At 41.0% G+C, this 13,375-nt stretch overlaps 1 protein-coding gene across 1 annotated transcript in view; it reads right to left on the bottom strand.

Moving 5' to 3' along the window:
* The window catches only part of Mms19 (MMS19 nucleotide excision repair protein), a 252,136-nt gene that overhangs the window by 9,000 nt on the left and 229,761 nt on the right, over positions 1-13,375 (bottom strand). The window contains exon 25 of the mRNA XM_075876298.1: positions 4,992-5,043. Within this exon, the coding sequence (XP_075732413.1) occupies positions 5,040-5,043 (4 nt within the window). The 3' untranslated portion in view covers positions 4,992-5,039. The remainder of the gene's footprint in view (positions 1-4,991; positions 5,044-13,375) is intronic.

Genomic DNA, 13,375 nt, shown 5'->3' with positions numbered 1-13,375 from the left:
TGCTTTTCAAAGTGATATCTGCTTACACAACCAAACAAGCAACTCAGTTCTGCATAATAACATGAGGTCAATTAACCATAAATGGCACGACGTTACGCTCTTTTTAGAGCAATTCCAGTTGAAATTTGACCTCATTATGATGACTGAAACTTGGGGTACAAATGATGAACCAATTTTTACTCTGAATGCCTACAATATATTCCATCTTAATCGGATGCATAAGCGAAGAGGAGGGGGTTGCCTTGCTCGTTACTCGACAAAAAAGAATTGCCAAGTCGTCCCTGAATTGAGTTAGATAGCAGATGATTATGAAATACTTACAGCCCAGTTTAAGGATGAACTTATCTCGGTAATTTACCGACCGCCGAACGGAAGCATGGCAATTTACATGCAATTTTACGAGAACTTCTTGGAGTATGCTTGTTGTAATAATTTCCTCCATATTTCTGCAGGAGATTTTAATAACCTACTGGAGGAAAACTGTGTCACCTGCGAGCTAAATAACCTTTTACTCTTCAGTGGATTAAAAAAATCTAATTAATACACAACACGAATTACATGCTCCACTGCATCAGCGCTGGATCTTGTCATTACCATTGACACAGTAATTTGACACAGTAAGTATGCGGATAGTGCACGTGATGCGTTCATTCATATTTTGCAACAATATTGCGCAAAACATTTTCCTTTCAAAATATTAAAACCAGCAAGAAAGGCAAGGAAGCCCTGGGTCACTCGCGAGCATTTGACAATAATACAGCATAAGAACATATGTTATCACACTTTTTACGTAATGCTCTGCTGAAACTTTGAATAAATTTAAAAAGCTTCGAAACAGATTAAATGCCGAACTTCAACATGCCAAGAAAGCCTACTATCAGCGTATTTTCGAATATACCAATCAGTAGCGTTCAAGTGCAACATGAAAACTAATTATTGCCATACTTGGTCGCAAAAATAAAAATGCTTTGCCTGAGTCTATAACCTTTGGGGGTAAAGAAAGATTTAAGTGGCCCAGCACTTGCAAATCATTTTAATAACTACATCATAAATGCAGTTGCGTTGTGCAATGATAACGCGCATTTTGTTGCTGGATGCAGTAACATGAGGCAAAGTATCTTTCTCGACCCAATAGACGAAAGTGAAGGTCACCTCACCCAAAGTCATCTGAGAACTTCTGATAATTCAAACAAAATTCAAGGTCCCTTTAAAAAAATGCAATTTTCGAGGCCACCGCAATGCTCAAAACACGTGCAAAAGCCAAAATCAAGCCAAACTTCGCGCGCGCCATTTCGAGTCCATGCGGCCATCTCGCGCCATCTTGGTCTTGTTTTGACCGTGAGTTTTTTCTCGCCTTTCAAAATGGCATCAACAGCATGGTTGAGACACTATTAGCTTTTTCCCAGGATGCAATGTGGAACGATAATTAGCTAGAGCACCTCATTCATATCTCGTTGACGAAAGCGCGCCTGCCATTGGATGTTGCCCTGGAAGCGAGGGCAGTCCCTCCCGGCAATGGCACGTCCGGTGCGCTCGTCTCGCTGTTGCTTTCTGCTCCGTCTGCCTCAACAGACGTCTGCTTACGAGCTGCTTTTTACCTTGCGGTGTATTTTCGATTAGTTTCTATTCTTTTTTTTTCTTTTCGCACAAGTTCTGTGCTTTTTATCTTTGTTGCTGTGCGTGATGACGGCAACGAAGACGATGCGCAAGTTCGAAGCACGGAAACGCAATATGCGGCTTCTACGAGAATCGCAATTCCGCTTTTCTACTGGAAGTGCCCAGTGCATGGATGCTTGCAGCAATGGGACTGTGCTGTCGGCTGCCACCAGTCCAGAATCCGCACACCCTGTGTACTTGGAGCCGCGAATGCATCGAGCGTGTTCAAGATCGCTGGATCCAGCATGTGTGCTGAATCGGTGCCATCGAGCGTGCGTGGGCCCTTGACCCTTCATCTGCGCGAGCATTTCCTAACTAAAGAAGAAATTCATGCAAGACGTCGAGATGCTGTTTGCGCTTAACTCGAATCTACGCTAGTGACGTGGGAAAAATTCGAAGTTATGCACCTGGCTCTTGCACCTCCAGTGAACATTCCTCGCTCATCCAAATTAACATCTTTAACGTTCCGAACGTCACTTGGGGAAGATGGAGGGAGGACAATAGAGGAAAAGAGTGCACAAGGACACTTCAAGTGACTCTGCCGGAGATTTTTGAGGAAAACACCATGTGCTCAAAGCCAGTTTTCTCAAAATGAATTTTTTTAGCTAGTGGTGGTGCTGAGGAAAGCGATTCCTCAAAAAACTTATTATCAGATTTGTGTGCCGTTTTTGTTATTCTGTTCCTCAATAATTTTGCCAGAATCTAACAAGCTTCTGTTTTTTTTTAATTTGTGCCATTAATAATTATTAAACAATTATTCTTCATAAATGTCATCAGTACTGGTTACATCGAATTCAAATCCAAAGTTGCATATATTTTTTAAGGAAAAAAACGGCTCTTTAGTGCCCTAGGATATCTATCCAGGGATGACCACAAATAATTTCAGCCTTTTGGTATGTCCTGGGATTTCATCCTGCTCTTCCTCAGGCAGACAAGTGAACATTTCAGTTAGACCTAAGTAACTCTAGAACCGCTGAACACAACTTCATGAAACTTTGCAGTTTCTTTAGTTTTAATGTAGTGAGCATACTCTGAAAGTTTCATTAAGATATCTTAAACAATAAAAAACTTCGACTTCTGGGGTAGCCTCCCTCCTTGACTAAAACTAGAATATATCATTGCGAAGAATGTTCTTACAAGCAAAAAATCAGTGAAAATCTCCAGGCCCACTTATGCCTGTTGCTACACACGTACGGGCGACATTGTGAATGGGAGATCAAGTGACTCGTCACAGTTACATGACGCAAACTTAAATCTGTACCCTATGCTGTGAAAAAATATCTGGCTCACATAGCTCTAGCAAGCCTTATTTATCTACAGATCGGCACTGCTTTCTTAGTATATTAGAAAATTTGTTTCAGGTCTCCTCTAGATTTCTCACTGCAAGTGACTGCAAACTGAAATGACATACATGTAGGAACAAAAATCTTGGATGCGATGCAGCACCAGAATACAAAATTTCATTGAAACTGCTTCAAGCGAAGGGCACACCGAAAAACTCATTTTGCTTGCACTGGTATGTGAGGAAGCCACATTATAAAGAGATGTCCACCTGTTCAGCACAAGAACGTTCTGGTGGCCGTAATGTGCTCACACACACTCTTACCATCAAGCTTTACTGTCAGCTCTGCATACCTGAAAATTTGTACACTTCTTCCACCTACTGAGATAGAACACTACAAGTCCCAGCCTACAGGTACCAGGATCCTGTTCTGTGACAATGTGCACTATTCAAGCATGAGCAGTACAGGCAAGATGCTCAGATGATCACCATATTTTGGTGATCCCCAATCGTTCATCACAAAGGCAATGCGGATGAGCAGAAGCTGGAGGACCTCATGTAACGATACGATGTGCTACAGGTTGCTTGGGTAGCAACATCGGGTTAAAGGTTTGGTCATCTCAGCTAACTCAGTGGGAATGTTTCGAAGGGAGCAATGAAAGTAAGAGTGCAGGTATCGGTGAAGTAAAAAAAAACTGTGACATATGAACGAGTGTTCCTTAATGAAATCATGTCACCGTATGCTGACATCCAAGATGTGATATGACGGGAAGTCAGAACCAATAATGGGATATGTTATGTCAGTAATGACGACGACCCACTGAAATGTCTTCTATAATCTCAGGTGTGTGGTCAAGGAATGAACACTGTATACAGCAGTCGATGACGAGTTTGCCACAGTCAGTATTTGGCCTCTATGCACAAGTTTAGTGGGTAGTAACACAGCGACTCATGCTCCCACGTCCATGAGGAACGCGAGTTGACATAGCTTGTCCACCGGGTCGATTGCCCATTACTGTTCTAGTGGCCATAATGTGCCCACGTATGCATCTCTAGCCCACCATTATTGTAATGTTTTTTTGCAAACCCACGAATATGTACATATGCTTCCTCCATATATATCAACAAGGGGTGCGACAAGTAAGGCTTTTTCTATTACTGACAGCATCATTTTTGCCACAAAAAGCTGCTTAGTAATCCCAAAATGACAGATGATACTGGGGCCTATACTACTCAAATGTTCTCACACTAGCTTAATGTGATGTGACAGATTTTTTTATGGCATCAACTAGGGTCTATATAATTCTTTATTCATAAAAATTAATTGTATTTTGTCTTGACAGAGGCAAGTTTCAAGTACTTCAGTTGGCATGGCCAAATGAAAAAAAAAACGATATTTTTATATCTGAGACATTACAATTACGTGCCAGCACTGAAGTTTCAGAACAAAATTTTAAAAATAGAACATTGAAACAACATTTTGAGGATATAGTGTGTCACCATACTTTTCAACAGACATACCAGGTCGACCTTAATTAATATTAAAATTAGGATTACAAGATTATTTACAATATTAAAAATGTTAGCCTAACTTATCCATACATTAGATTAAAAGCATTTTCCAAAGCACATAAAATACAAGGTTGACCCAATATGCTGGGCAAAGAGAAGCCATGTACTGTCTAAAAAGACAACTGTTTCTGCTGCAACATAATCTCAATTCGTGTGTAAATGACACAAACTGCCGGCTAATCAATCAGAAAGCATGCATAGCTTTAGATCGCCTTTGCACTTTTGTTGTCCCTACGAGTTTTATGTGCGCTCAAATATTCTACAGATTTTCTAAATTGAATTCCTATGCATCGGCTGACACATAATGAGTGCAGCTTTGTTGTCTTCAGATTTTAACTGGGAGCTTACAATTATGCTATACTTAAATAATATAACCATACTTCTTAATTCAATGATGTGATTATGTGTTGCTATATAACAGCTATAATAATAATGTACAAGACAACACAACAGAAAATAGGAATAAACTCTGTTTACTCACCAATGGTCGCAACGTTGTTCTCCCCGTTTTATTCTTCCAAAAGCTCATTCAGCTAAAAGGAAAAATAACAGCACAGTATGACTGTTTCCGACTGAAAACAAGTATTCTTAATATTCAATGTGTACACTCACTGCACTGTATCGCTTGAATCAGTTCAAAGGAGCAACTCAGAAATTTGCAAATTCGGCATAAATTTAAAGAATTAAGTATTTTAAATAAAATCACTTTACTTTCTGTATACAGGTGCTTTCTTGATATGAACCAATCAGATCTTCTGTGACACAGCAGCCGCATTTGAGTGTAAAAGTTATAATGCAGGATTTGTTCACAGGTTTTGGAAAAGTAACCATCTAGTGCTTGAATTTGGTTAAAAAATACATATATATCTGCACGCTAATCCACGCAAACAGAGCTGACAGCGATAGTGGTGTCGGGCAAGACATCAGCACTTGTGCTTGAGTGTTCCTCAGTCATTTGGACTTCATTCACGGTGCCGTTTCATAGTTACACTAGTGATGAGTGAATAAATCACAGTTGCTGCCACTTCACAAGTGGATCATTCCATCCCAAATGTCCCCGGCAGTGTTACCAGTTACGCTTATATTACACTCAAGCCTCATTATAACAAAGGTACATACACCTTAGATGAAAATAATATCGCTATATCTGAAAATTCGTCATTAAGGTATATTCTATCACTATAGCGATTACAACACTATTTTTCATTTACTTTGTTATAAATGATATTTCAAGTCAAGTCAAGTTTAATAAATAGTTCAGTTGAGTTACATGGTTAGCATTATTACAGCAGGAGGTCCCAAAGTTTCTGAGAAACTTACAGGGGGACCTCCTATGGCTACATGAATGGAATGATTACAAAAAATACAGCAACAGTATACGGACTTGTGAGTAATAATGAATAAGCTTGATTAACAATAAAAATACGATCAATACGCAACATAATGGTAATACTCACTATTGAAAAATAACAAGGAAATAGTCAAAAGCAAGTGAAGACAAAAAACAATAATAATGAACTCTGCGTGACAAATGCAACACGTTTTATTATCAGTGTTATCAATTATACAAAGGCAAATTGAAGTAGTAAAATAGCACAGAAATGTGGAGAGCTATTAACAGTTATTTACACATATCGGATGAGTTGATTAATTCCTGAACGTAACATTTCTTGCTGCACGAAGTGAAAATATGGATGTTATGCGATGATTTCAATTCGAAAGGCAATGAATTCCAAATGGCTATGCTAGTAAACAAGGTTGAGAACTTGCCGTAGTTTGTCCTTACGGCCGGCATAAGAAGATTATTGCACTGGAAAAACCGGGTGATGTTACGATTAGTTAAGTGACGATGATCAATACATGCGATAAAAACGTCATGCGTGATGAGTCTAAAAGCGACAATGGACATTCTATGACAAAATATTTGTCTCAATGGGAGTATGTTAAGCTGAGGAAACAACGAGCTACATGAGAAGTAAAATGGGATGAAAGTCATTAAATCCAGATTCATTATATCGAGGTATGAGTGCAAACAGATTAGGGCTTATTTTTTTTCTCCCAAGTCGCCTGCCATGTTTTTAAATTTTTTTAAAGGGTCACTCACCAGGCCCCATACGAAATTTTAGTGAGACAGTGGGTTTCCAAACAGGAAAATTTTGTCACAAAGTAGCTAACGTGGTTGCTTGGGCGAGTTGGTACGACATGATTCACTTAAAAAAACAGCGCCAATAACGAGGGACAAGAGAAACAAGAAGACAGACAGCGGCACTGCCTTACAACAAGATTTATTTGCTAGAACCGCACAATATATACTTGGGCAGCATCTGACAAAAAAAGAGAAAAATACAAAACAAACAAAACATAATTCACCTAACAACCACGTAGTCATCTCCACAACGCACCATGAACAACACGTGTGCTAACGTTCCGAAGGAAATCTATTTATTTCCTTTAGCGATAACGCAATCAAAGGCCTGCTGACACATGCACTGCCCAGCCTTTCTATTTCTGAAGCCTCGTAAATTTCACGTATCATCTGGTCCCGATGCCTCCTAATGACGGTACAAAGCTGAAAATCAGGGACACAGCCGCAGTCTCGGCAATGAATGCCGAGATGGCCCGAAACTGTAGAGGAGACGTTGTGAGCGTGCTCTTTCAGGCACTCATCTAAACACCTGCCTGTTTGGCCGATGTACCACTTGCCGCAGGACAGGGGTAGAGAGTACACCACCCATGCATGGAACGTACTGAAACTTTTAGCTAGGAATGGATCGTCTATGCTTAATAACATCAGTTTACCCTGAAGAAATTGGCGGTTTCAGACCTTCGCAGGGACATGGTCTTCGGCTCCTCAAGATCCTTAGTTCTGAGTGGCACCGACAAGCTCGTTTCTACAAGCAGTGTTTGTTTCTCTCGCTCCAAGGGACTACAAACTACAATAGAGGCAAGAAGTGGCTCGATCACCGTGACCTAGCTAATGCGGCGGCGGAATTTCGTTGGCGGCAGATGCTGACTGAACTACGAGTTTCGCTGCCAAAAAAGCTCTCCCTGAGCAAGGAAGGACTGCATTCTCTGGGGAATGTGTCTGTGTCTGAGAACATACGCAGTGTCCTTAGCCGCAGCCCCAAGTATGCTGTTGAACCAAGAAGGTCAAGGGCAGAACTTCTGGGCCTGGTCCGCAGCATTTCTAGGGAGGTACCTGCTGACTGTGCCGAGAGGTGTGTTTCTGAGGGTTGTGACATTCTTTCTAACCTTAGAGCAGGCTTGACCAGGGTTCCTGTAAAGAAGGTAGAATCCTTCCTGAAGGATAAGTTATTGTCCTTGGTAGCAGCAGATAAGGAGGGAGGTTTTGTTATTATTCCGAATGAAATATATAAGAAAAAAGCAGGTGAAGCGCTTTTGTCTGTTTTTCAGCCCCAAGCTAATGTGTCGCTTCCGAAGGTAAAACCTATGCAAAAAGTCTCTGTAAAAGATTGAATCTTGATGGTTTGGCAAAAAAGATGGATGGCGAAAAAAACCTTAGCATGGAAATTTTCTTTAACGCGAAAACGCACAAAGCTAACTGTCTTTTCCGTGTTATAGTATCAGAGGCCAACTCGCGGCAAAAAATACTGGCACAATTTCTTCAGGGTAAGCTGATGTTATTAAGCATAGACGATCCATTCCTAGCTAAAAGTTCCGATGATGTGATTTCCGTGCTGAAAGATAACAAACTTTATGGCTACCAGGCATGCTGAATAGATATTAAAGATCTGTACTACTCATTGCCACACAGTGAGCTTCTAGCTTGCATTCGCGGGTGCATTGACAGTTTTGGCATTGTGAATTATCAGAATGCAGTAGGCATATCTGTTGAAGGTTTTATGGAACTGCTAGAGTATTACCTGAGGTCGAAATTTGCAGAGTGGGACGATCATATTTACTTGCAACGTCAAGGGGTGTGCATAGGAGCATGCCTTGCACCCATTTTGAGTGATTTACTTTTAGCCAGCCGTGATCGTGCCATTCAGAATTGCTTGGGATCCACATCTGTTAAGAGAGTATTCCGCTATGTTGACGATTTCCTTGTGTTGTTTCAAGCTGGAACCTCGTCGGACGGTTCGCCTTTGACTAGTATTTTAGAAATTTTCAGTAAGTGCCTTTCTCCGCTTGTTATAACACATGAAGTTCCGGACAGAAGAGCCATCAGGTTCCTAGATTTGATGTTAACATTGAGTCCTTCCCACGTGTGTTGGGCCTATGAGCCACTCGCTAACAAGCCGATCCTCCCCTTCGGTTCAGCACATTCGAAAGTGGTGAAGCGCGCTATTGCCAAGACTAGCTACACAAACGCTCTGCGAAAGTCCTGCTATCACACAATTCAGTCCAGCTTTAATCAGCAAACTAAACGCCTTACAGAAGCTGGTTTCCCGATGTACATTTTGACCGCCGTGGCTGAGTGTCTACTCCGAGAAATAAGAACGAGCCCAGAAAATAATGCTCAAACCCGTACAAAGGATAAGGGACGGGATAAACGAAACTTCGTCGTTATTCCCTATATCCACGGCGTCACCCACAATCTCAAAAAAGTGGCCAACAGGTGCGACGTAGACCTGGTTTTTTCTGCCCTAGAAAAACTGGCTAGGTTGTGCAGGGCCGTGAATCCTGGTTCGAGGGGTGAGCGAGGCTGCAAAATCAAGCTTCGGAAGAAGTACGTTCCATGCATTGAAGGGGTGGTGTACTCTCTACCCCTGTCCTGCGGCAAGTGGTACATCGGCCAAACAGGCAGGTGTTTAGATGAGTGCCTGAAAGAGCACGCTCACAACGTCTCCTCTACAGTTTCGGGCCATCTCGGCATTCATTGCCGAGACTGCGGTTGTGTCCCTGATTTTCAGCTTTGTACCGTCATTAGGCGTCATCGGGACCAGATGATACGTGAAATTTACGAGGCTTCAGAAATAGAAAGGCTGGGCAGTGCATGTGTCAGCAGGCCTTCGATTGCGCTATCACTAAAAGAAATAGATTTCTTTCGGAACGTTAGCACACGTGTTGTTCATGGTGCGTTGTGGAGATGACTACGTGGTTGTTAGGTGGATTCTGTTTTGTTTGTTTTGTATTTTTTTCTTTTTTGTCAGATGCTGCACAAATATATATTGAGCGGTTCTAGCAAATAAATCTTGTTGTAAGTCAGTGCCGCTGTCTGTCTCCTTCTTTCTCTTGTCCCTCGTTATTGGCGCTGTTTTTTTTTAAGTGAATTTGCCACAAAACTTTTTTGAAGCGGTGGGAAACGAGGGTGAGAGGAGGCGAGTTTGAAACCCTTGCCGCTCCTCCGCGTAGCCTTCGCAAGTCGAATCTTTTCCCCATTTTCTCAGGCATCTGACCAAGAGGTCACGTGCGCATGACGTGCCCAAACAAGTCCAATACCCGAGCACGTGAGCGGCGTTGCCTTGTTGACCAGCGTTATTTTGTGGTATTCTGCCTGTTTCTGCGGGATTGTTTAGAAACGCTGGCTTAGACGCGGTAGAATAGATGAGCACAATGAGTGCGCCAATGCGTAGGAGCGTTCCACGGTGGTCGTCTGCTCGATGCACTGACCGTGGGGACACGAATGCATGCGAAATGCCGACACATTAGCTCCGCATCTCGTTGCGATTTATGGGAGAAAAATGAAAAAAAAAAACGATGCTCACATTCTCTTACTACATCTCATTATTTGTCTAGAGTTTTAATTATCCCTTCAAACAACGCATTACATAAACTATGCATGCCGTGTTAAATAATTTTCGCCATGTCACGTGCCACTGTTTGCAACATCAGAGCAGAGTTCTCTACGTAGAGGACCAACGTCACTGCACTGCCGTGTACGTAGGGCCATTTATAGCCGCACGTCATGCCCTCATTCTCTGGGCACACGCTGGCAGAAGGGAGGGGGAGCAGCGTTCATCCTGAAATTTGACCCATTTTTGCGGCGCGTAACATTGCAAAATTTGCCAGACGTGATCATGAACGGCTCGTCTACGCATTGCGCTGGTAAGCTCAAAATTGTCAAACCTTGTAAATGGCCCTTCAGGGGGGGGGGGGGGGGGTTCATTTGCATTTTCCCAAGTAAGCATAGTCTTTTCAGTCATCATCATATTCACCCCAGAAGAACATTGGTTGAAGACTGAGTAGTTGAGTGCTAAAGTTAAACATACGTTTGCGGAATCAAATAACATTAATCATGCACTGGCAAACGTGCATTCAACTGAATAGAGAAAACCTTGGAAACAATCCTAATAAGTAAATATGTGCTTTCGTTCATACTTGCACATATTTATGCTGCACAAAATAATTTTTTTTCAACTTTTGTTATTTTAGCAACACTTTCTATTATAATTAAATATATTTTCCAAAATGAGAAAATTAATTAAACTTCTGCTTCTTTGCTTCTTTTGGGCTTCTTGGCAAAAGTTTCACCACTTTTTCGGCGGGCTTCTTCTGTGATTATTTGCTTGTTTCTGGGTAGCATCTGGCATTTCCTGTCCCCGTCATTTTGGCAACAATCTTAAATGTATTCGAGAGAAATATTTAAAAAATGATAAAAATAGTAAAAAACCGAAATTTATTGTTTTTATATGTTGTTTTCTTTACAGAGTTCATTTATTACAGCATTGCTTGTACTTGCACATGATCTGTGCTGCCTCATTTAGAAATTTGCAAAAGTAAGCAGTGATTTTACAATTGATAGCATATTTAGGTCAGTTTTCAATGTACCATTTTTGGGAGGCAGGCATGTTAGCCATGTATTCAAGAGTGCACTGATAAAAATTTTGCTCCTGAAGTATCCCTCTACAATGTAATTTACCTTCTTGCAGTAAAAAGGAAATGTAGGGGTTTTGTAAAAGAAAAAAATTGCATTTTATAGAATTCTTACTAGGTCATGCAAATGAGAACAAAGCTACAGAATGTGCCTGATCGGTGACATCAATTTTAATCTTTATTTATTTATCAAAAATGCCTGCAGTGCCCGAGGGCATTATTGCAGGGAGGAAATACACAGCATAACCCATGCTTACATAAACAACTATTAGAAAAAATAAGATGAACACAAAACAGATCAAAAATAGGATAAAAAAGAATAATACAGCATTTTTTTTTCAATGTTTCTATCTGGTTGCCACGACTGTTGTGCTATGGTGAATAGTCGTGAGAGCAGATAGGCGAGTTATGTATGACTGCATGCCACCAGCCACAACATATGTTGGGAAGCACATGTCCATCCACGAGACTTTCCAGCCAACTAGAGAGTGGTGGCGGGCAACAGTGCCTTTCAAGTGTGGTGCAAACCAATACTTACAACTATTAAAAGTTGCTTCTGTCACACTACAAGTCCCAGCCATTTTAGCGACCACCTCAAATGAATTCGAAAAAAAAATCATGTTCATTTATTGCAATGAAAACAGTGAATTGCCAGAATCGCCAACATGTTTAAGATGAAAAATAATTTTTTGTCATGTGGACACCTTCCCAATTGTCCGGGTGTTATATATGAGACTTTTTCTCGTAGTGTCACTTCTTATTTCAACACCAATAATATTTGGAGTTTTATGGCCTTAAACCACCATATGAGTATGAGACACGCCCTGCCCTTATTTCATTACCAAATTCGGGTTACATATTAAGCAGAGGTGTTTGTTAAAGTTGTTTAAAGCTCAGTAATATTTGTCTGAATTTTTTTGCCAGATAAGCCTGATAAAACTTTTCCAAAGTGTTCTGTTTTATGTTTGCATTTTTTCTAGTGCAATACTGTGCCTTGCATGGATATCTGAGAAATGAATACTCACTTTATAAAAGGTATAGGTTATATTGAAAATACTTTCAGACCACTCAAATTTCTCAACATCACGAAAACAATATTGTAAATTGCAAATAACCATAACTTTTGTCTACATTAAGATGCAATTTGCCACCAAGGGCAAATAAAAATTAGCGTTTTCCTTCAATCTAAAGCAAGCCCTTTACAGAACATTATCAAGCGTTCGGCAGTTTCTTCTTCCTCTGCACACACACTGCATACCATGTCTACCCCTTCGTATTTGGCCCGATATGTCTTGGTTCGCAATACTCTCGTCCTGGCCTCAAACAGGAGAGAACTACCCCGAGTATTATCAAAGATCTTTTCCTTGGCAATTTCCTGCTTAAACCTTCGATAGATCTCTAGTGCGGACTTCTTAATCATGCCAATTCTCCAAATATCGGTCTCAGCTTCCTTAACCTTCTTCTTAACCGATAATTCTTTTTGGTTTGGCCGCCTGCTGTTTTCTAAGTATTTACCAGTCAATTTTCTGGTTTGATTCCTCCATTTTGTATCGACATTCTTCATGCACAAGTAGCTAAAAACCTTCCTAGCCCAACGCTCCTCCCCCATTTCTCTCAATCGCTTCTCAAATTTTATCTTGCTGCTAGCTTCCCTGCCCTCAAATGATGTCCATCCCATACCACCTTGTACTCCCTGATTTGGTGTATTCCCGTGAGCTCCTAAGGCAAGCCTACCTATTCCACGTTGCTTAATTTCCAAACGTCCGCATTGCCAAACGTCAGACCAAGAACCATAACCCCTTTACATATTTCTCTCACAACATCATACCTATTGTAATTCCACAGTGCCATATTTTTCATCCCTGTTGTATTCCTGTTAGTCATCACGCATATTTCGTGTTCCCTTAGGTACTCGGTCCCATTGCTTATCCATACACCCAGATATTTGTATTTATCTGTCATCTCTAGTGTGACCTCCTGTAGTCTGGGCTCACTACCTTCATTGTCATTAAAAATCATGACTGCTGATTTTTCCTTACTGAATCTGAAATCTAACCTATCTCCATCATTACCGCAGATGTCGACCAA

The sequence above is a fragment of the Rhipicephalus microplus genome, chromosome X (genome assembly GCF_043290135.1).
Source record: "Rhipicephalus microplus isolate Deutch F79 chromosome X, USDA_Rmic, whole genome shotgun sequence".
Taxonomy (NCBI): Eukaryota; Metazoa; Arthropoda; class Arachnida; order Ixodida; family Ixodidae; genus Rhipicephalus; species Rhipicephalus microplus.
Note: the sequence above shows the minus strand (reverse complement) of the source record. Positions and strands in the feature narration are given on the sequence as shown.